Here is a 24914-nt window from a genome sequence, read left to right on the forward strand (position 1 = left end):
TCTCTTTCTCTCTCTCTCTCTCTCTCAAATAAATAAGTCTTTAAAATATATGATATAGTAAAAAGTCTAGCATACCTATCATTGGGTCCCAAAAAAAGAAGAAAGAATGAGAGAAGCAATATTTGAAGAGAAGTTTCTAAAACTCATAAGGGAATTAAGTTGCAGATATAAGAAGTACTGCAAACCCCAATAGGATAAGTACAAAGAACCCCATCAAGGTACATCATGGTAAAGGTATTAAAAACTAAAGACAAGGGGTGCCTGGGTGGCTCAGTCAGTTAAGGGTCCAACTCTTGGTTTAGGCTCAGGTCATGATCTCAGAGTCCTGAGATCAAGCCCCACATTGGGCTCCCTGTTCAGTGGGGAGTCTGCTTCCTCTCTCTCTCTCCCCCTCTGCCCCTCCCCCCACCCGTGCATGCTCTCTAAAATCAATAAATAAATCTTAAAAAAAAAAAACCCAAAGACAAAGTGAAAATTATTAAAAGCAGCCCGGGGGGGGGGGAGGGTGGAATACACACAAACTTTCAAAGAAGTAGCAACAAGATTGATAGCTGATTATTCATTCAACAGAAAAGATAGGATCCATAAAATCAATAGAAAGATACCTACAATGAGAACAAGAAAAATAACAGTAGTAAATACCTGCCAACCCACCAAAAGTATTCTTTGAAATTAAAGGCAAAAGAAAGATATTTCAAGCAAATAAAAATCAAGAGAATTCATTACCATTAGGTTCATATTAAGAACCTACTAAAGGGAATTTTAAGGTTAAAGGAAAATAATGCGAAATGGTAGCACAGAAGTACAGAAGGAAATGAAAAACAATAGAAAAGGTAAATAAAAATGAACCTTGGCTACACAAAACAAAACAAAAAATATCTTACTGGGCTTAAAATATAGGCGATCCTTGCACAGCATGATGGTGGAGGATCATGAAACTGCGTGCTGAAACTATGCATAGTGATCTTAATAATCAGTGAAAAAAATTGTGATTGTGACTTTTAAAAGTTTTTATCAAAACAGTAAAACCTCTCTTACTATTGGTTATAAATGTATAAGGAAAGGAAAAATAGTAAACTGATACTTATTTAACACACTGTAAATTTATTTTATTTTTGAAAAGATTTTATTTATTTATTTGACAGAGAGATAGAGAGAGAGCACAAGTAGGCAGAGTGGCAGGCAGAGGGAGAGGGAGAAGCAGGCTCTCCGCTGACCAGGGGCCGGATGGGGGGCTTGATCCTAGGACCTGGGATAATGACCTGAGCCGAAGGCAGCCGCTTAACCAACTGAGCCACCCAGGCACCCCAACACACTGTAATTTTAAACTTTAAAAACACTTTAAAACTAAAATGTTTTATTTCATTGTAAAAAAAAATATATCAAGTGTAGTTTGAACAGTGCATGCCTTTTTCTCCTTGCTATGTAACTTGCTAGAGCATCATATCAATGTCTTGGCAAATTGTTGTACTTCTTTCTAGATCTGGATCAGCTTCCAAAATTTAATTCTCTGTTCTTTCAATGTCATAAGATATTTCTAAGAGTTCCTTTAATGTGATTTTTTTTTATCAGCATCATTTCTTTTGGGACATCTTCATCCTTTTATTTGCAACCACTTTTCTCATTGATGTCAATAATTTGCCTTCACTAAGTTCTTTTGATTGAATATCTAGAGTCTCTCAAACAGTGGCAGTATCAACATTCACGAGGCCAGCTATTTCTCCTATGGCTCCATTTACATATAATTCAAATTTCACTTCCAGCATTATCACATTTTGTTTCTTTGCTGCTCCTTCATCTTAGCTGGTCAGTTCCCTCTTTCAATTATCCACTTCTATAAAATGTCACATGGGTTTATCACTGGAAGACAAGGAGGCAATACAGCTGCACAAACAGCTTTACTGTTTGTGCATGAACTGAATAACAGATGCTCAGTGACCAATCACCAATGACTTTGAAAGAAGTGGTATAATTGGTCACCTATCATGATATGCATTTGTTATTTACATAGTGATGCACACACTGAAGAGCTAACAGCAAAGTTTGTACTCTGTGCAGTTATTCACAGTTAATATATTATGGTAGCCACAACTTGAACTATATTGCCAAGACCAGCTATTATTTAAATTTAACTAAATAATGGTAACTTAATATTATGCATATTGGAACGATGCAAAGCAAGGACTACCTATATCCACAAAATTAAAATACACAAATAAACAAAGGATGGGAGGGTTGTAAATGGTGTTAAAGTGTTCTAAAGTCTTTGAGTTGTCTGAGAAATGTTAACCATACTAACTTATACTAGATTTTTATAATGAATACATTTTTTTAGTATTTATTTTTTAAATTTAATTAAGTATAATGTATTATTAGTTTCAGAGGTAGAGTTCCTTGATTCATCAGTCCCATATAATACCCACTCCTCATTACATCATGCACCCTCCCCAATGTCCATCACCCAGTAACTCCATCCCCCAACCCAGCAACCTTCAGTTTGTTTCTTATGATTAAGAGTCCCTTATAGTTTGTTCTCCCTCTCTGATTTCTTTTTTTTAAGATTTTATTTATTTATTGACAGAGAGAAACATAGTGAGAGAGGGAACACACAGTGGGAGAGGGAGAAGCAGGCTTCCCGCTGAGCAGGGAGCCCAATGTGGGGCTCAATCCCAGGACCCTGGGACCATGACCTGAGCCGAAAGCAGACGCTTAACAACTGAACCATCCAGGCGTTCCTTCTCTGATTTTGTCTTGTTTTATTTTTCCTTCCCTTTTCCTATGATCCTGTTTTGTTTCTTAAATTCCACATTTGAATGAAATCACATGACAATTATCTTTCTCTGATTGACTTATTTCGCTTAGCATAATATCCTCGAGTTCTAACCACATCATTGCAAATGGCAAGATTTCATTTTTTTGATGACTCAGTAGTATTCCATTGTGTGTGTGTATAAATATATATATATACCATATCTTCTTTATCCACTCATCTGTTAATTGACATCTGGGCTCTTTCCCATAGTTTGGCTGTTGTGGACATTGCTGCTATAAACATTGGGGTACAGGTGCTCCTTCAGATTATTACATTTGTATCTTTGGGGTAAATCTGTAGTAGTGCAATTGCTGGGTCATAGGGTAACTCTATTTTCAACTTTTTGAGGCGCTTCCATACTGTTTTCCAGAGTGGCTGCACCAACTTGCATTCCCACCAGCAGTGTAAGTGGGTTCCCCTTTCTCTGCATCCTCACCAGCATCCGTTGTTTCCTGACTTTTTAATTTTAGCCATGCTGACTGGCGTGAGGTGGTATCTCATGCCAGTTTTGATTTGTCTTTCCCTGATGCCAAGTGATGTTGAGCATTTTTTCATGTGTCTGTTGGCCATTTGGATGTCTTCTTCACAGAAATGTCTGTTCATGTCTTTTGCCCATTTCTTGATTGGATTATTTGTCCTTTAGGTGCTAAGGTTGATAAGTTCTATATAGATTTTAGATACTAGTTCTTTATCTGATAAGACATTTGCAAATATCTTCTCCTATTCTGTAGGTTGTCTTTTGGTTTTGTTGACTGTTTCTTTTGTTGTGCAGAAGCTTTTTATCTGGATGAAGTCCCAATAGTTCATTTTTGCCTTTGTTTCCCTTGTCTTTGGAGATGTGTCTAGGAAGAAGTTGCTGCAGCTGAGGTCAAAGAGGTTGCTGCCTCTGTTCTCCTCTAGGATTTTGATGGATTCCTATCTCACATTTAGGTCTTTCAACCATTTTGAGTCTATTTTTGTGTGTGGTGTAAAGAAATGGTCCCGTTTCATTCTTCTGCATGTGGCTGTCCAATTTTCCCAACACCATTTGTTGAAGAGACTGTCTTTTTTCCATTGGACATTCTTTCCTGCTTTGTCGAAGATTAGTTGACCATAGAGTTGAGGGTCAATTTCTGGGTTCTCTGTTCTGTTCCACTGATCTATGTGTCTGTTTTTGTGCCAGTACCATACTGTCTTAATGATTACAGCTTTGTAATAGAGCTTGAAATCCGGGATTGTGATGCCACCAACTTTGGTTTTCTTTTTCAACATTCCTTTGGCTATTCAGGGTCTTTCTGGTTCCATGAAAATTTTAGAATTGTTTTTTCCAGCTCTGTGAAAAAAGTTGATGGTATTTTGATAGGGATTTCATTGAATGTATAGATTGCTCTAGGTAGCATAGACATTTTAACAATATTGGCTCTTCCAATCCATGAGCATGGAATGTTTTTCCATTTCTTTGTGTCTTCCTCAATTTCTTTCATGAGTGTTCTATAGTGTTCTGAGTACCTTTGGTTAGGTTTATTGCCAGGTATCTTATGGTTTTCGGTGCAATTGTAAATGGGATCAACTTTTAATTTCTCTTTCTTTTGTCTCATTGTTAGTGTATAGAAATGCCACTGATTTCTGTGCACTGATTTTATATCCTGTCATTTTGCTTAAGTCCTGTATAAGTTCTAGCAATTTTGCAGTGGAGTCTTGGGTTTTCCCAAAAGTATCATGTCATCTGCAAAGAGTGAGTTTGACTTCTTTGTCGATTTGGATGATTTTTATTTCTTTTTGTTGCCTGATTGCTGAGGCTAAGATTTCTAGTACGATGCTGAACAACGGTGGTGATAGTGGACATTCCTGCCATGTTCCTGACCTTCGGGGAAAAGCTCTCAGTTTTTCCCCATTGAGAATGATATTTGCTGTGGGCTTTTCATACATGGCCTTTATGATACTGAGGTGTGTTCTCTCTACTCCTACACTGTGAAGAGTTTTAATCAAGAAAAGATGCTGTATTTTGTCAAATGCTTTTTCTGCATCTATTGAGAGGATCATATGGTTCTTGTCCTTTTTTTTATTATTATTATTAACATAGTGTATCACATTGATTTGCAGATGTTGAACCACCCTTGCTGCCCAGGAATAAATCCCACTTGGTAGTGGTGAAAAATCCTTTTAATGTACTGTGGATCATATTGGCTAGTATCTTGGTGAGAATTTTGGCTTCCATGTTCCTCTGGGTTATTGGTCTGTAATTCTCCTTTTTGGTGGGGTCCTTGTCTGGGTTTGGGATCAAGGTAATGCTAGCCTCATAGGAAGAGTTGGGAATTTTTCCTTCCATTTCTATTTTTGAAACAGCTTCAGAAGAATAGGTATTAATTCTTCTTTAAATATTTGATAGAATTCCCCTGGGAAGCCATCCAGCCCTGGACTCTTGTTGAGAGATTTTTGATTACTGCTTCAATTCCGTTGCTGGTTATGGGTCTGTGCAGGTTTTCAATTTCTTCCTGTTTCAGTTTTGGTAGTTTATACATCTCTAGGAATGCATCCATTTCTTCCAGATTGCCTAATTTGTTGGCATATAGTTGCTCATAATATGTTATAATTGTATTTCTTTGGTGTTGGTTATGAACTCTTTTTTTTTTTTTAAAGATTTTATTTATTTGAGAGAATGAGATAGAGAGAAAGCATGAGGGGGGGAGGGTCAGAGGGAGAAGCAGACTCCCCGCCGAGCAGGGAGCCCGACGTGGGACTCGATCCTGGGACTCCAGGATCATGACCTGAGCTGAAGGCAGTCGCTTAACCAACTGAGCCACCCAGGCGCCCGAACTCTCTTCTTTCATTCATGATTTTATTTATTTGGGTTCTTTCTCTTTTCTTTTTGATAAGTCTGGCCAGGGGTTTATTAATCTTATTAATTCTTCCAGAGAATGAGCTCCTACTTTAGTGGATCTGTTCTACTGTTCTTTTGGTTTCTATTTCATTGATTTCTGCTCTGATCCTTATTATTTCTCTTCTTTTGCTGGATTTAGGCTTTATTTGCTGTTCTTCCTCCAGCTCCTTTAGGTGTAGGGTTAGGTTGTGTATTTGAGTCCTTGTTTCTTTTTTTAAAAAAATTTTTATTGTTATGTTAATCACCATACATTACATCATTAGTTTTTGATGTAGTGTTCCATGATTCATTGTTTGTGCATAACACCCAGCGCTCCATGCAGAACGTGCCCTCTTTAATACCCATCACCAGGCTAACCCATCCTCCCACCCTCCTCCCCTCTAGAATCCTCAGTTTGTTGTTCAGAGTCCATCGTCTCTCATGGTTCATCTCCCCCTCCGATTTCCGCCCTTTGTTCTTCCCCTCCTGCTATCTTCCTCTTATTTTTTTTCTTAACATATATTGCATTATTTGTTTCAGAGGTACAGATCTGTGATTCAACTGTCTTGCACAATTCACAGTGCTCACCATAGCACATACCCTCTCCAATGTCCATCACCCAGCCACCCCATCCCTTCCACACACCCCCACTCCAGCAACCCTCAGTTTGTTACCTGAGATTAAGAATTCCTCATATCAGTGAGGTTGTATGATACATGTCTTTCTCTGATTGACTTATTTCGCTCAGCATAACACCCTCCAGTTCTATCCACGTCATTGTAAATGGCAAGATCTCATTCCTTTTGATGGCCGCATAATATTCCATTGTATATATATACCACTTCTTCTTTATCCATTCATCTGTCGATGGACATCTTGGCTTTTTCCACAGTTTGGCTATTGTGGACATTGCTGCTATAAACATCGGGGTGCACGTACCCCTTCGGATCCCTACATTTGTATCTTTGGGGTAAATACCCAGTAGCTCAATTGCTGGATCGTATGGTAGCTCTATTTTCAACTGTTTGAGGAACCTCCATACTGTTTTCCAGAGTGGTTGCACCAGCTTGCATTCCCACCAACAGTGTAGGAGGATTCCCCTTTATCCGCACCCCTCCCAACATCTGTCGTTTCCTGACTTGTAAATTTTAGCCATTCTGACGGGTGTGAGGTAGTATCTCATTGAGGTTTTGATTTGGATTTCCCTGATGCCGAGCGATGTTGAGCACCTTTTCATGTGTCTGTTGGCCATTTGGATGTCTTCTTTGGAAAAATGTTCATGTCTTCTGCCCATTTCTTGATTAGATTATTTGTTCTTTGGGTGTTGAGTTTGATAAGTTCTGTATAGATTTTGGATACTAGCCCTTTATCTGATATGTCATTTGCAAATATCTTCTCCCATTCTGTCGGTTGTCTTTTGGTTTTGTTGACTGTTTCTTTTGCCATGCAAAAGCTTTTTATTTTGATGAAGTCCCAATAGTTCATTTTTGCCCTTGCTTCCTTTGCCTTTGGTGATATTTCTAGGAAGAAGTTGCTGCAGCTGAGGTCGAAGAGGTTGCTGCCTGTGTTCTCCTTTAGGATTTTGATGGACTCCTGTCTCACATTTAGGTCTTTCAACCATTTTGAGTCTATTTTTGTGTGTGGTGTAAGGAAATGGTCCCGTTTCGTTCTTCTGCATGTGGCTGCCCAATTTTCCCAACACCATTTGTTGAAGAGACTGTCTTTTTTCCATTGGACATCCTTCCTGCTTTGTCAAAGATTAGTTCACTGTAGAGTTGAAGGTCTATTTCTGGGCTTTCTATTCTTCTCCATTGATCTATGTGTCTGTTTTTGTGCCAGTACCATACTGTCTTGATGATGACAGCTTTATAATAGAACTGGAAGTCCAGAATTGTGATGCCGCCAGCTTTGCTTTTCTTTTCAATATTCCTCTGGCTATTCGGGGTCTTTTCTGGTTCCATACAAATTTTAGGATTATTTGTTCTATTTATTTGAAAAAAGTGGATGGTATTTTGATGGGGATTGCTTTGAATGTGTAGATTGCTCTAGGTAGCATTGACATCTTCACAATGTTTTTTCTTCCAATCCATGAGCATGGAACGTTTTTCCATTTCTTTGTGTCTTCCTCAATTTCTTTCATGAGTATTTTATAGTTTTCTGAGTACAGATCCTTTGCCTCTTTGGTTAGATTTATTCCTAGGTATCTTATGGTTTTGGGTGCAATTGTAAATGGGATCGACTCCTTAATTTCTCTTTCTTCCTTCTTGTTGTTGGTGTATAGGAATGCCATAGATTTCTGTGCACCGATTTTATATCCTGCCACCTTACTGAATTCCTGTATGAGTTCTAGTAGTTTTGGGGTGGAGTCTTTTGGGTTTTCCACATAAAGTATCATGTCATCTGCAAAGAGTGAGTTTGACTTCTTCTTTGTCAATTTGGATGCCTTTTATTTCTTTTTGTTGTCTGATTGCTGTGGCCTGGACTTCTAATACTCTGTTGAATAGCAGTGGTGATAGTGGACATCCCTGCCACGTTCCTGACCTTAGGGGGAAAGCTCTCAGTTTTTCCGCATTGAGAATGATATTCACTGTAGGTTTTTCATAGATGGCTTTTATGGAGGCCTTTCTTGTTTCTTGAGAAAGGCTTGAATTGCTATATACTTCCCTCTTAGGACCGCCTTTGATGCATCCCAAAGATGTTTTAACAGTTGTGTTTTCATTTTCATTTGTTTCCATAATTTTTTTAATTCTTCTTTAATTTCCTGGTTGATCCATTCATTCTTTAGTAGAATGCTCTTTAGCCTCCATGTATTTGAGCTCTTTCCAAACTTCCTCTTGTGATTAAGTTCAAGTTTCAAAGCATTGTGATCCAAAAATATGCAGGGAATGATCCCAGTCTTTTGGTACTGGTTGAGACCTGACCTGATCTATTTTGGAGAATGTTCCATGTGCACTTGAGAAGAATGTATATTCTGTTGCTTTGGGATGGAATGCTCTGAATATATCTGTGAAGTCCATCTGGTAGAAAATCTGGTGAAACCAGAACATTCCACTCCTGCTTTGGAGATGGGCTATTATACAACATGCGGCCAGCTGAAGATGGATTGGCAGAGAGGTGTCTATATGTAAGTTTCGAGTCATTTTTGCTTGTGCAGAATGATCTAGATCTTCCCAAGACTGAATGGGCAGTCCTGTGGCTTTCTTCTTTTTCCATATTCCCAAGAAGGCTATTTCCATATTCCCATGAAGTTCAACTCTTGATGAGCCACTTACAAAAGCAATTCCTTAGGAGCCAACATGACAGGTGGATCAGATTTCCCTGTGAGAAACAAAACTGGCCACCCACAGCAAAATATCATAAATGGACAAGTCTTTCTTTCCTTTTCCTTCTGATTATGTGCAATGTCTCCTTTCAAGACTCTTATCCCCACCATACTTATTCCTTCAAAAGTCTAAACCTTGAGGTTATATGAAAGAGACTGATATCAAGAAAAGAAAATTCAATTCAGAAATGAAGAAAACTGGAAGGTATGCAAGACACCCCAGAGCACCTCAACAGTCCCTGCTATAGTATAATTCATTGTACTGCTACAGTCCAAAGATAAATATTGGCAGCTTAGAGGAGTTCATTTTTTTCCCCTCTGGTGGTTAAAGGGCACCAAAGAAATACTGGGCAAGAGGAGTTTGCTGGGAGAGTTAGAAATAAAAAATTAACCAATTTTTATCCCTGTGATAATTCAATGCCAGTAGAAGGCAAGTACTGAAGAAGAGAAAGAACAACTTTCATGCTAAAAAACAAAAATTCCTCTAATCATTATGTCACCATCTCTTATTAAGATTCCAAGGAATCCCAGAAATAAAAAATTAGTTTCAGAAGACCTCTGAGGTACTTTAAAGCCTTAAAAAATTACAGTAATAATAAATTAGCCATTGCTCTCCAGAGGCTTACAGAGCAGCAGAAGCATGGAAATCAGATTCAAAAAGTTATGTACAGATTATAAGCTTCCGGAGCTGCTCAGCCTTCTCTAAAGCTTAGTTGAATCTCCAAATATCTTTAAAAAGACATACAATGTAATGCAGACGGAGTGGATCTTTTGTTTAGAGGTAGTGTGAAAGCAGTGGCAGCAGCTGGTCTTCATCCTTTTCAAACTCGGGTTACATTAATAAGTACAGTAAGACAATACATAAAAGAAATAATACAGCAAAGGGGGAAAAAAGCCCAAACTGACAAATACCTCAAGGAGTGACTAAGTTCTCTTGCAGCCTTTGACTTGGATCTCCCTCTCAGTTTTTCTGTGAAGCGGTGTAAGATAGAACATTTTTCTCATAGATGCTAAACCATGGCATCAAGTGGACAAAATGGTTATCAAGGGACTGTAAAAATCTAACCCCAAGGAATCCAGGACACATAAGGGTAATTCAGAGGTATACTTCTGATTTGGGACAAATTCTAGACTAAAATGATCGTCATGGGTAAATGTTATAATAGATGAAACTAAGTCCAGTTTTATTTTTTTAAATGTTCTACTGCCTTCAGCTAATCATCTCTGATAGCTCAAGCAGAAGGTCATCTTCATCTTTCCCAGGATCCAAGTCGATCTCAGCCTCTAATTTGCCTCCTGAAATCTCCCATATTAGTTTCTCAAAATCACCCTACACAGAAAGCAGGGGATTTCTTGTTGAGGTGGAGCTGAGTCGGCGAATTTTCGCAGCCATCTGGGATGAAGAAGGGCTAGATACTTCCAGTGGGGAGGAATCTGAAGAGCACTGAGTTGGAGGCAGCACAAGATGGTCTCTGGCTATTTCCACCTCAGGCATATTGACTGACTTGTCCTCAGAAAGAAGTGGGATAACCGCCACAGCCACTTTTTGGTGGGACTTCCCTGTAAGATGCCGCTGGAGCTGAGTGACTTCACAGCTGCAGTGACAGCAAGGTGGACCTCCACTGCCTTGGCATTTGGAGGCCAGTTTGGGGGATGAGACAACTTTAACCACAGATGGCTTCACATTGACTTTGGGTTTAGATTTACCCCTTTTTTCCAAGGTCTGTGTTGCACATCTCACATTCAGTATTGAGTCCCCAGCGCCTGAGGTTTCTACCTCTGCCTTTTGGGACGACTTTGTGGGAAGCCGCTCTGTCAGGTGCCGTGTGATGCCCACCCAGTAGTGAGCACTGGCTTCTCTGCTATCTGAGTATTGCAAGAGTCTACATCTCCCCAAAGGGGTGTCAAAATTGATTTTTCCTTCTGTGAGGTTTCCCTCTCCGGCTGTTTCAGCATGTGCTTCTCTCTCATGGTCTCATGTCTCTTGACTTGAATTTTAGTGATGCCAACTCCTGTGGTCTTTACTGAAGCCTCTTTAGCCTCTGTTCTAGGAACACTGCTCTGGGATGCAACTTCACTTACTTCTTGAAGTTTCTTCTCTTCTTTTATACCTGTTTTTTTTGTTTGTTTGTTTTGTTTTGTTTGTTTGTTTGTTTTGATTCAGAGGAGCTGCCTTGCCCCTGGGGGGGTGGCCTCAAGCTGAGCCTGGGAGCTGGGGCTGTTCTCAGAGCTCTGCTGTGCTCACGGTGCCGTCTCCTGTTTAATTTCCTCCAGCATCTTGATGTGCACCTCCTGCATAGACTTTGTTCCACCTGTGGGCTCCTCTGATTGTCCTTTGCTGGTAACTAACTATAGGAGGCAAAACCACTGTTTTTTTAATTTCACTATTGGTCTTTAGCTTGATGCAAGTTACATCCTTTTTGTTTTTTTGTCTCTCTGCTTCCTGCTGCCGATATTTCTTTCCAGCCAGGACCTCAGAGAAGGTTTTGACTCAGATGGTGGAGGGGCTTCTTGTTCCTAAAGTAGAATCCTCAACTTTTGGAGGTCCTTCTGTCTTGAGTTTAGGTTGCAATTCTCCACATTTCTGACTAGCTTTTTCAAGAAGAATTTCTTCTAATGTCTTCACATGGATCTCACCAACTTTAGTGACTCTCTGCTGACTCCTCAGTGTTTGGAGCAGCTGACATGCCTAATCTCCTCTTCAGAGACTTGGAAACGTGAGCTTTCTTTGGTGCTTTATCAGCGTTAGTAGTTTCTGCAGCGTCTACTTTCTTCCCTAACCTCTGTGCAAGGCTACACTTTAATGGAGGATTGCTGTCCTCACCTACTGAAAATTTTCATTTTCTCAGTCTCTCAGTGAGACTCAGTATTACCAAGGGTTCTTCTCCGTGTTTGCTGGAATTATTGTCCTCACTACAGTCCGGACATTCTCTTTTTCAGGACCTGGAACGGGCTGAGGTTGGAGTAAAAGATGAAACTCGAGAAGAACCTTCACCTTGCTTCTTGGATTTTTTCCTTCATTTTCTTTGACTTAATTTCCTCAAGAGTTTTTATTCAAAAATTCAAACATTCACCTTGCTTCAAATTGACCCCAGGTTTTTGGACAGAGGCTGTCCGTAATCCATTATGAACTTCAGGAGGCGGTTACGGGATGGGTGTTTTGGTTTCATCACCTTCCTCAGAAAACTGATCATCATCATCTTCATCATCATCTGCAGCATTGATTACAACTGGTAGATGGGTGGGGCTAGGAACATTTTCTAAACTGTCTACTTGCATAACATTTCACAGCTGAGGGGAGGGATTAGACTGGACAGACAATTTGTTCTGTTGAACTGTGAGCTGGTTAGCCTTCACTTCCTCTTCTGGTGACTCAGGCACAGTGGACAACACAGTGTTGTTTGGAGGTAGGAAAAGGCCATCAACATAATGAGAGCACAGTTTAGTTTCTGACATCCCACTGGCTGATTTTCCCAGTAACAAGGAATCTCACTACATTTTTGGTCAATCTCCATGTGCCGAAACCTGCACACCTGTTGAAAACAGTGCCCTTCTTGCCATACTGTGCAAACAGTTTCATTTCCTAGTGCAACCTCACAGTGACAGAAGGGACAGCTGTCACCTTTGGTACATGTAGAATAGGAAAAACATAAAAATAAAAAAAGCAGTATTCTCCTTGATTAGGCAGGCTGGATAGATCCTCAGATCAGAAGTGGCTTCTTGTAAACAAGCCACTGCTTCCTGAAGGCGAGGACCAGCTCCAAGTCCTCTTGAAATGGGTTTAATCTTCCAAAAGACAACTCAATCACAGAAATCGTCTTTAAAATGCAATCTTTAGCTGGTTGCTCTCAACAGGAACCTCTGTGTCTTCCCTGAGTTCCAATCTATTACGCCTTTTACTCACACTTAATACGAGTCAACTTTCCAGGAAATTTTTGGGAAGGGGATATCCTCAAATCCTAAAAAGCATCGCTATCACTAGTCCCACTGCCTCCTTCTCAAGATCCAGAATCAAGGCCTGCAAGATGTCAACAACATGGGCCTTCCCCCAAGAATCCGCACCAATTATGGGAGTGTAGGGGGTGTTCTTCAAGACAGTGTCATCAGTCTGAACTGCTGACACTGTCCCCAACTCCTGCTTGCTGCCACGTCTTCCTTCTTTCTTTGCCGCTGCCACCTGCCCTCCTCACAGCAGCAACACCCTAATGAATACATGTTTTAATCCATAGGGCAACAGCTAAAATAATTGTAAAAGAATAGATAACTAACAAGCTAATAGTAGTGAGGAATAGAATAATAAAAATTAATCACTACAAAGGGCGCACAGGTGGCTCAGTTAGTCAGTTAAATATCTGACCTTGGCTCAAGTCCTGATCTCAGGGTCCTGGGATCAAGCCCTGCCTCGAGCCCTGCCTCGGGCTCTGCACTCAGTGGGGCATCTACTTTCCCACTGCTGCTCCCCCTGCTTGTGCTCTCTGTCTCTGTCTCTCTTTCTCTCAAATAAATAAAATCTAAAAAAAATTACTACAAAAAGGGCAAGAAATTAGAAGTAAAGAAGAACTTCTAAAACAAATAGTAGATTTAACACCACATAATCAGTATTTACATTAATTGCATTAAATGTAAAAGGATTTAATATTCCAGTTACAATACAAAGATTTCCAGGTAGGTTAATAATAATAAAAAAATTCAGCTGTATGCTTCTTACAAGGGACATACTTTAAACACAATGATATAGAAAGACTGAAAGTGTAAGGATAAAAATGTTAACATGCAAACAATAACCAAGAGAAAATAGATATAAATATACCACTGTATATTAACCCTGAAGTCTTACTATATATAAAAATGGAAATTTTATTATGATAAAAAGGATTACTACAGAGAGATACAATGATTTTAAATTTTAATATCTGTAGGAGAACTTCAAACCATGTAAAGGAGAAATTGACAGAACTGAAAAAATAAAATAGATACCCACCATCATAGTGGGTATTTGTTTCAATAGAGCTTTATCCGATAGAACATGCATACAAGAGAAGTAAAAATACTGATAAGAAATTAATAAGGTTTGAACATAATTTGCAAACTTAACCTTATTGACTTATATAAAATATTGTATCCAACAATTGCAGAGTACATATTCTTTTCAAGGACACATGGAACATTTATCAAAATTAACCATATGTAGGGCCATGAAAGCAAGTCTCAATAGCTTACAAAAAATTAAAATCAAGTTCTCCGACTAGTAAACAATGCACTTCTAAATAACCATGAGTCAAAGAAGAAATCACAATAGGCACTAGAAAATAATTTTAGCTAAATGACAATAAAAAAATGACAAATCAAAACCCATGAGATGCAGTTAAAGTCACACTCAGAAGAAAATGCATAGCTTTAAAAAGACAGAGATTTTTTTCTCTGCCCCTTTCTCCAAAAAAAAATCAAAGAAACTAATTTGTAACAAAACTCTATATACACCCTGCAGCTCTTAAAAGCAACTGTTTTGTTATTATTATGGCCTTTTCTTCATAAAGTCTCTAGTTGTTAACATTTCTCTTAGAAATATCAATTTTCTCCCTCTGAGCAAAAGAGTTAATTTCATAGAGCAAAGAAAACTACTAAATACAAAAACCAAAAAGAGGATGAGTTTGGAAGTGGGTTTTTAAAAGGATGTTTCTCTTATGTATATGAGGTATTCAGTCTAATATCTTAGAAAATAAGAGAATAACACATCTTGCATTCTCCAGATTTGCCTAATATATATCCTACATTATTATCTGCAAATGGTTTTAGTTGGCACAAAGGGTAAGTAAAGACTTTTGGACTTCTGCCACACAAATGCTTAATACCTTTATTTTGTAATCACTTATTAAGCAATGACTATAAACAAAGCATTATGCTACTCGCATGAGAGAAACAGAGCTGAGAAATCCCTCTCCTTCCCTCAAAGAATTGAGATAGTTGGAAAGCATGAGACCAAATATCAATATAGAATGATTTATCTCATCTACTCATCTACTGTCAGCCCAACGTCCCTGGCACTCCCAGCAGAGAATTAAGCCCTCTGATTTTTGTTTTTATTTTATTTATTCACTTGACAGAGAGAGAGAGAGAGAGACAGCGAGAGAGGGAACACAGGCAGGGGGAGTGGGAGAGAGAGAAACAGGCTTCCCGCTCAGCAGGGAGCCCAACATGGGACTCGATCCCAGGACCCCGGGATCATGACCTGAGCCGAAGGCAGACACTTAACGACTGAGCCACCCAGGCGCCCGCCCTCTGATTTATTTATGAAGCAGGGCCCCTCACCAGGTTGGATTTGCTACAAGCATAGATACTGAACTAAGGTGTGCCGATGGCCAGTGTCATCGTATATTGCTAGCACTTACTGAAAAGCCTCAGTGAGAACATTAGCGGTTAAAGAACATAATGTTACTCTGTTGCATGGATGTTCTTCCTCAGAGGCCTTCCCTCTCTCCCTGTCCCTTTTTCATCGGTGTGATTGGTAAATTGGCTGAGTTAAGGATATGGAAGGACTCTGGGCTCATCACCCCCACTTCTAACCATCCCTTCACTGCTTTTTCAACCTTCTCCTGCTAATGCACTATATGTTTCCTAGGAGCCGGCTTCCCAGTTCTTGCTTAGATTGTGCTGATAGGAATTGCGATGGTAGAAAATATGCGCTAAAATTGTTGGTGACCTAGAGCTGGCATTCCAAAGATAAAAAGCTACCTATTCAGTCAATTAATACAGTTACATTTAACATGGTGCTGAAACTGTGGTCATTATATCTTACAGCTAGACACAGGATTCAAAATAGTAGATCATTCTATTCTTACCAGAACCTTCTTCCCTTGACCTCTGGGATTCCACACTCCTGGTCATCCTCTACCATCTTGGTTGGTCTTTCTCATTCTCCTTTGCTAGTCCATGCTCCTTCCTCACTTTTAAACATTGGGGTTCCATATGACCCAGGCCTGTGTCTTCTTTTCTTCTTACTCTTCAATTCTCCCCCCTGTGACCTTATCTAACTATTCTCAAGTTTACATACCTAGTCCAGGTCTCTCTTTTTAGCATTGGGCCATTTACCTGTCGGTCTCCTTGATGTCTTTTCTGAGATGTCTCACATATATCTCACTATTTAAATGCCCCAAACTGAAATCAGCCTCTCCCTCTGATCTACCACTCCTCCACCATTTGCTGAGCTGGTACATGGCACATCCATTTATCATACTGCATATTCCAGATACCTGAGGGGTATCACTGTACCTTCTTTCCTTATCACGCGCTTCTAATCCTTCACCATGTCCTGTTGATTCTACTATGCTAATATACAAAGAATGTACCCTCTTCTTCACTGCCATGACCTACACACAAGCTGTCATAATTTCTGGGAATTATCACATGGAAATGGAAAAGGGCTTAGCTGAGCTTTTTTTTTGTCTTTTTAAGATTTATTTATTTATTTATTTTTTATTTGAGAGAGAGCAGGGGGTAGGGGCAAAGGGAGAGGGAGAAAGAAACTTAAGCAGACTCTGCACTGAGCACAGAGCCAGATGCGAGGCTCACTCTCACGACCCTGAGATCAGACCTGAGCTGAAACAAGAGTTGGTTACTTAACCAGCTGTGCCACCCAGGCACCCCTAAGCCTAGCTTTCTAACAATCACCTTCAAAGGGCCAGGCATAGAAGCACGGTTACCTTAGACCCTCTATATTGATCCAGACACCAACTAAAAAACAACCGGTGATCCCAGTGGATGCCACATGAAGCAGAAGAAAAGCCCCATTTACCACTGCCTGAAATCCTAATCCACACAATCATGAGCTCTGTAATAAAATGGTTGTTATTTTAGCCACTTAGTTTGGGGTGATTTGTTATACAACAACAGCTCTCCAAAAGAGGTAGCAATTACATATCAGTTAACAATGGCTAAAAGACATTGAGGATTTATAAGAGAAAATTACGAGAATGGCAGGTTTCTTTATAAGTTCTTGAGAGTCCTAAGTGGAAATAAATCAGTTCTCCTGGGTTTTAAACTTCAGCTGGGATTCAGTCTGTCCCCCCCAAATATACTTTTTTTCCCCTGAAGATTCATTTATTCATTTGAGAGAGAGAAAAAGGGAGAGAGAATCTCAAGCAGACTCCGCGCTGAGCACGAAGCCTGATGCAGGACTTGATCTCACAACCCTGAGATCACAACCTGAGCTGAAACCAAGAGTCAGACGCTCAAGTAACTGTGCCATCCAGGTGCCCCTCAAATGTACATTTGTTAAAGACTTACACCTGTAAAATGATGAAACACTGACTACTTCCATCTTCTATTTCATGTTTTCTATAAAGAAGCCAATAGCACATGGATTGTTGCCATTGTTACTCTTACTAATAGCAGCTACCAATTACTGAATCCCTTTTATGGGCAAGCACTCTGCTAAAAGGGCTTCACATACCCTATCCCACTTAATCTCACTAAGCCTCAGTTTCCAATATATAAAATGAAGATGGTAATACATACCTCACAGGGCTCTTGCCCAAATTTACTCAGCTAAGAATTTTCAGAGTCAGAATTTGAAACCAAGAATGCCTCCAAAACTAATGCAAAACCATAATATCTCTTCAATTAAAAACAGAAATAAAGGAAGTGCTACCTTCAAAGGATGTTTTTACTTTTATGTGGATTTTTTGAAAATCACAAGTAAATAAAAATTCTGTAACGGGGTAGATAAAAAGTGTGATTTATGGCAGATAGTGTGATAAGATTTAATATTCACTGCTTCATTAAATTGATTCAAGTGGATTTATTGGGGGTTTCAAGAGTACCAGTTTTAGTCATGATCATTAGATAATCATGCAATTAGCTGTATGCCTCTTCCAGGAAATTTGGAAAATCATTTTTATAATGTCCTTTTTCAAGTGGAAAATCTACTGGTAAACTTACATTTTCATCAATCTGCTTTAAAAATCTGAAGATAAAAACTTTTTTTGAATTAACATCTATTATTTTAATTCCTCAATAAATTAAAAGATGCATCAACATCATGAATATCACCACTCAGTTATAGATTATTTTTCCCTTAGTTATGGAACATTAGTGGTGAAATACTTCATTGATAATGACTAAAGTAGAATAATTAAGATTTCTCTCATTGAAAAGTCTTAATAATTTGGGAATAACTTCTTCTGTGAATTTATAGATTATGGCAGAAAAGTTACTGCTAGTCTAAAAATCAGGACTTTAGAGGCTAAGAACCTAGTATATACCAAGAGGTTTGTCAGACTTTATACTTTTTCTTTAAAGATTTTATTTATTTATTTGATAGAGCGAGAGGGACCAAGCAGGGGGAACAGGAGAGGGAGAAAGAGAAGCAGGCTCACCGCCAAGCAGGGAGCCCGATGCGGGGCTCGATCCCAGGACCCTGGGATCATGACCTGAGCCGAAGGCAGATGCTCAACCAACTGAGCCACCCAGGCGCCCCAGACTTTATACTTTTTGACCTAGTAATTCCACTTCAATAAATTTTCCCCAAGAAAATAGAGGAGTGAGAGGTCACCTAAAAGCCCTTTGTCTCATCATTAATTTATAATAGCAATAACTGGTAAACTATTGAAATGCTCAGCTAGAAGGGTCTAATATGAAACACTAAGCAACCATTAGAAATCTGTTGTCACAGACGATTTAATCCCAGAGGAAATACTTTTGACATAATGCTGTTTTAAAAACACAAAACATACTTAAAGACAGAAAAAAACCTGATTTTCTTTATATCATGGAATAATGAGAGGTTTCACATCCTTTGATGTGAATGTGTTTAAAACTTTTTACAATGTATAGGTATTATCTTTATAGTCAGGTGAAATAAACTTTTTAAAAAATTAAGGCTTCCTTCAATATACATCAATCTTAATATTAATACTTGATGTAAATTAATACTACATGGGTGACTTATTATGTGATAAAAAACCTTTAAAATTAATGTACTTAATTCTTAGTCCCAGTTTTCACCTCAGTACTGTGCAGCATTTAAGGTATTTAAGGTAACAAAATTATGGCTTTGCCAATACAAACATAGCTTCTTTTTAAAGTAGTTAATTAATTAGTTATTACTTCTCTCTGCCTCCCAGAGCACACGGTAAAGTTGCACATAATAAATGTCCAATAATTATTCCTTTAGTTTTAACCAGTCTCTCCCTGCTCTCCCCCCTAGAGTGAGCCGACCTAGTCAAAGACAGAGTGGCCTGCCTCCTATTTTTTTTCTTAACTAATGGTACTTAAAAGCAGACTAGAAAAAATTAAAAATCAAATTGAAGTAAGTTGAAAAGAAGCTGGGGGATGGCCAAGATCTAGGTTTTGGGCTCTTATTCACATTCGGTTTCTTATTTTACACAATGTAGTCTTACACATTATTGCATTTGTATTTCTTAAAATTCCAACTATGCCAACTGGGGCAGCTTCTCTTCTCTTCAGATATCTTATTCCAGTTCAGGATCCTTGCCTGTGCAAGCCTCCAACCTTCTCATGTCCTTTGGCCCCATCTTACTTTGCAGGTAAAAAGCCAAGTCAGTTTCATTTTTGCCCTCAATTTGTTACCCAGCTTGGCATCCTTTCTCCTCATGAACTGGAGGCATTGAGGGTGTAGGTAAATATCTCTAAGGCTAAGGATCATAGTCAAATGCCATGATCTAATGCCAGTTGAATAGTTAAGAGAGAAAAGGGGGCACAGGACAATGGAAGGGGAAAAAAAGTTGGAAAGTTCCTTAATAGTAGAAGGATCTAAGCCTTCGTTTCTCTTCCCTTTGCCTCTCTCTCCCTGACCTGGGGGCTCTCTCCTGTCACTTTGCTGATTTCCCAAACTATGTGGGGTGCAGGCTGGTATGCTAAGTACCCACCACAATACCAGCTGAATTGAACAAGCCAATTTCTCTGTTCTTTGCTCTTACTAAGAATGAACAAATGGGGGCACCTGGGTGGCACAGTCGGTTAAGCATTGGACTCTTGGTTTCAGCTCAGGTTGTGATCTCAGGGTCATGAGATCAAGCCCCCACCCCCCCACTACCACCTCCGTTGTCATCTGTGCTCAGTGTGGAGTCTGCTTAAGATTCTCTTCTCCTTCTGCCCTTCCCACCGACACTCGCTTGCTCTCTCTCTCTCTCTCAAATAAGTAAACAGATCTTAAAAAAAAAAAAAAAAAAGGAATGGATAAATGTTTCCCCGAAAAAGAAAAAGCCCAGAATCTCGTCATAGGATTAAATGAACCTAATGTATGCTAAATTATTGATCTGCTGGTTTGTGAAAACACTGCACACTTGGTATCACTGTTACATTTGTCATTGAAATGTCCATTTTATTTGAAATCCAATGAAGGGAAATTAAGCAATAAGGAGTATTTAAATTTCTTTTTAGTTCTGGTGGATGATCTCCTTTAAACACCATTAAAAAATAATAAGTAAAACAGTATTTGGAGTTAGAAGTCCTAGGTTAAGGCCCAGGGTTGCCTCTGTGTAACAGGAGATTGTCACTTACTCTTGCTAAATGTGTCTTCGTTGTTTTGTCTGCAAAATAAAGAGGATTATTACCTGCTATACTTAAGTAAGTTCTCCCAACCCCTCATGGGTAGAGCCATCCTGAGTGATAAGTATAACCAGATCCTGATTACCCTGTAATCTCCAAGGCTGGGCTTTTCTAATCAATAAGCTTCAAGATCCTCAAGTATTTCCCTGACACAGCTAAATAGCCCCACTCCATAGAAGAGCATACTTGAAGATAGAAGGGACTATCTGGCACTTTATATATTTTTTAAAATTTTTATATAGAATATATATTCCTTTGTGTTTTTTTTTAAATTGGAATTTTTTATGCCTTTTATTTCATTTTTTTTAAATTTTAAACAAGATAAAATAGGGGCACCTGGGTGGCTCAGTTGATTGAGCATCTGACTCTTGGTTTCGGCTTGGGGAATGATTTCAGGGTCCTGGGTTTGAGCCCCGGCAAGGTGGGCAGGTGACTGTTGGGCTCCTTTCTCAGCTCAGAGAGGAGTCTTGCTTCTCTTCCTCTTTTTTCTGCCCCTTCCCTTGCTCACGGGTGCATGCGCGCTCTAAAATAAATAAATATATCTTTAAAAAAATAAGATAAAATAAAAAGTGAAAAGTACACATTCCTAGCTTCCAAACCTACCTACCAGAGACAACCACAATGAACACTATGTTCTGTATTTTAAGAATTTTATCGATGCTTAATTTTATCGATGCTTGGGTAGTCTAGTAACTGTAAGAAATACACAAAAATAAAACTCTGTAACAGCCCTAAGGGAACTGAAGGTTATTTCTCGCTCATGGGACAGTCCTGGGTAGAGGGGTAGGCGGGCGGGCAGGTCGGTGCTCGTCCATGCAGTCGCTCAGGGACCCCGGCTGCGGATCCAGGGGCCCTGCCATCCTCACCTCTTATTCATACTCACTCTGGGGGACAGCTCTATGCTAACCCGCCATGCTGGAATTATATACATGTTTTCTTTCTCTCGGTGTCCCCAGTGTCCTGGCAACATAGCTGGCCTCCTGCACTCTTGGGCTGTAATGGCTTAACTCAAAATTGTGCGATTCAAGTTCACCCTCCCACACAGGCTTGGAACTTACTCAAATTTGGACCCCTCTTTCACCCTTTTCCTCCCTTCAGAGGTTTGTGAGCGCTACTCCTCTCTGCTTTCCGTCATTGAAAAGGTTATCCCAGCTGCATTCACTTCTGACATCTGTCTCCATTTAGCTAAGGTAGCGGTTCATGCCCCCTCCCTTTCTGTACTTCAGCAGAGATTTTGTTTTTCTGGGTTTGAGATATAATTGACATGTAACACTGTGTAAGGTTAAGGTGTACAAGGTGTTGATTTGACACACTTATATTACTGCAAAATGATTACTACCATAACATTAGCTAACACTTCCATCCTGTCACATTTCTTTTTTGGGGTTGAAGACACTTAAGATCTCTCTTAGCAACTTTGAAGGATGTAACGCAGTATTTTTACTATATTATTAGCTATAATCACCATGCTGTCCGTCAGACCCCCAGAATTAGTTCATCTTATAAATGGATGTATGCTTTGACCCCATCCCTCCCCAGCCCCTAGAAACCACCACTCTACTTTCTATTTCTCTGAGCTTGGCTTTTTTAGATTCCACATATAAGTGAGGTCATATAGTATTTCTCTTTCTCTCAGTAGGGATTTCTTTTTTAAGTCACTTGTGAGCATGAGCAGCTGACTATCTTCTTACCTCAGAAAGCGGCTTCTTTTCCTTGATGTTTTCTTGTGGTAAACTCTTGCCTAGCTTAGATTTCCCCTAAGAAATCCACCTCTTTTGTGTTTCCCTTCTCCCCGAAGCCTCGCCCACCTCTTTCAACCATGTGGGTTGCAGCCTACGTTAGTCAGCTGGAACCCACAGCAGTTTCTCATTTCTTATTCGCTACCTCTAAAGCTGGTTGGGCTGGCTGCCTTTCACTGTGACATTCTCTTGGGCCACTCTCTCAAGTCCGGCTTGTTCATGGAGCAGTTTGCCAGACCGCAAGCCACACTCAGTTTCCAAACTCTCCTAGTTTATATTTGATGGACAGCAGTTCAAACCCTTCTCCCCACATGGAAAGCTCTGGTGAGGAGTTTATTGCTCAACATGCAGAGAGAGGGCACCTAACTTGGCAGCGTCTAAAAGTATCTTAGAGGGGCAAGTTGGGAACAGCTATGGGATTGTGCAGTAAGGTAGCCAACCATCCCAGTTTACCCAGGACAGACAGAGCTCCAGAAATACAGGGCTTTTAGTTTCAAACGAGGACAAAATTTTAAATCTACTTTAAAGTTGTTCTTTCCATGCAGGAGCTTGATTTTGAGGTGAGGGATTCTAAGGGTCTTGGGATATAAATTGTTGATGCTTTCTGTTGAAGCATGGATCTGTCTTTCAAGAGGTTCCAGTAAAGAATAATAAAGTTAGCTGTCTGGGCAAAAATTATGCTAATGAAGACAATGGACCAGTAAGTTTATATTAATAAGACAGTAAGTTGAGGTGGAAGCAAGATAGTTTCCTTTATTATTATTATTATTATTATTATTATTATGTTATTTTTGAGAAAGCAAGTGCATGAGCAGGGGGTGGGGGGTGGGGTGCAGGGGCAGAGCGAGAGAGAGACAATCTTAAGCAGGCTCCAGGCCCAGGGCTGAGTCTGACACAGGCCTTGATCTCACAACCCTGAGATCATGACCTGAGCCAAAATCAGGAGTCCAACATTTAACCAACTGAACCATCCAGGCGCCCCAATAGTTTCTGATTCTATCCTCTCTTTCTCAAGATCTGTTTCATACTCCACATCCTTAGTCAAACACCACTCCCAGTGTTTTGTTTTGTTTTTTTATTATGTATGAACACTGCAGCACCCCTAGCCTCAAGTCTCTGATGTCTGTTCTAGCTTTCATTCCACTCAGGAGAATAACAATAATAAAACTATTGTTCATAGAGCCTTCACTGTGTGCTAGGCTACATGTCATATCCTTTATAGACATTATTTCATTTTCACAAGAGTCCTATGAAAGATGTGCTATTATTATCCCTATTTTATAGATGAGGGAATGATGGCTCAGAGAGGTCAAGACACTTGCCCAAGGTTATGTAGCCAGAAAGAAGAGGCAGAGTCAACACTGGATCTCAGTTCCATCTGACCATTCAGCAATAAAAAGGAGCAAACTACTACTATGTACTACAATGTGTATGAACTTCACAGACATCACGCTAAGTGAAAGAAGCCAAATAAGGAAGATTACGTATTTGCAATTTCAGTTATATGAAATGTCTAGATAGGGTAAATTCAGAGGTAGAAAGCAGGTCCATGGTTCCTAGGCATGGGGGAGGGGTGGGAATTAACTGCAAATGGGCAAATGGGGTTTTGTCATTGATAGAAATGTTCTAAAACTGGGGTGTGATGATGGTTGCACAGTTCTGTAAATTTACTAGAAATTACCTCATTGTATACCAGGAGTACATGAATTTTATGAAAATTCTCCTTCAGTAAAACCATTTTTAAGAGTCCAGGGCCAGATTCTAAGTCTTCTAGTTGTTACTATCAGTGAGTGGATGCAGGTTCCTTTAGCCCTTGGTGCCATCCCTAAGGGGAAAGGATACAGGTCTTACTGGGTTCTTCTGTCCTCTACATATAAGCATAGAGAGTGCCTTTAAACTCTTTCAACCAATCTACATATGTTGAATACCTTCCATTTTACTGATGAGAACCTCTTTCTCACAGTCATGAACTTCACTAATGCTAACTGTACATTTTGATCAGCTTGTAAATAACCCTAAGTATGTAAGTTGCCGACATACATGATATCACACTGGAATAGAAAAATCAACTCAAATGAACTGTTAAGACTCACTACATCCACTACCTCTGAAATAGCGATTGACAGAGGAAACTCACTGCCCTTACTGCCTTGCTATCATCCATCATTTAGTCTGCTCAGCTTCCCACTCCAGGGCCAGGATACATGCTGTTGTTAGTAACAGAGATATCTGTTCTTAACAAACCATTGGAGGGGCTTTTCCTGTCTATTTAAATATAAAAAGTTGGGGGTGGTGGGAAAGGCTGTGAGACTACAATTAAGAGAAAGGTCACCCATACCTTCAAATGGACTGGAACTAAGTCGGTGATGGGGAGGGCTGAATATAGCCTGTGTGTCCCTGGGAGGAGCTTGCTGCCTGCCGATGGGACCGATTCCCAGCAGAAACAGTCCCTGGGGCCCCACATCATGAACATTTGTTAAACCTGATTCACACTATTTTAACTTTGGTAAGAACAGAAATGGGTATTGTGGTGAATGTATTTCCTATAATGCTTACAGAGAGATTCGGAATACCAGAAGCTTAACTTCCATAGACCCTGATGCCCTAAAAGAGCTCCCCCTCTTGAAGTTCCTG

At 39.7% G+C, this 24914-nt stretch overlaps 1 protein-coding gene and 1 pseudogene across 3 annotated transcripts in view; one reads left to right on the forward strand and one right to left on the reverse strand.

The window, feature by feature from the left end:
* TSHR (thyroid stimulating hormone receptor) overlaps positions 1-24914 on the forward strand; it is a 174319-nt gene that overhangs the window by 106350 nt on the left and 43055 nt on the right. For all 3 annotated transcript variants that reach the window (XM_025870463.2, XM_073895677.1, XM_073895676.1), the window contains exon 5: positions 24839-24913. In XM_025870463.2, the coding sequence (XP_025726248.1) occupies positions 24839-24913 (75 nt within the window). The remainder of the gene's footprint in view (positions 1-24838; position 24914) is intronic.
* LOC141373214 (zinc finger CCCH domain-containing protein 11A pseudogene) lies at positions 10184-15868 on the reverse strand (annotated as a pseudogene).

Source organism: Callorhinus ursinus, unplaced genomic scaffold (genome assembly GCF_003265705.2).
Source record: "Callorhinus ursinus isolate GAN/ISIS: 27379988/994484 unplaced genomic scaffold, GSC_fseal_2.0 scaffold8, whole genome shotgun sequence".
NCBI lineage: Eukaryota > Metazoa > Chordata > Mammalia > Carnivora > Otariidae > Callorhinus > Callorhinus ursinus.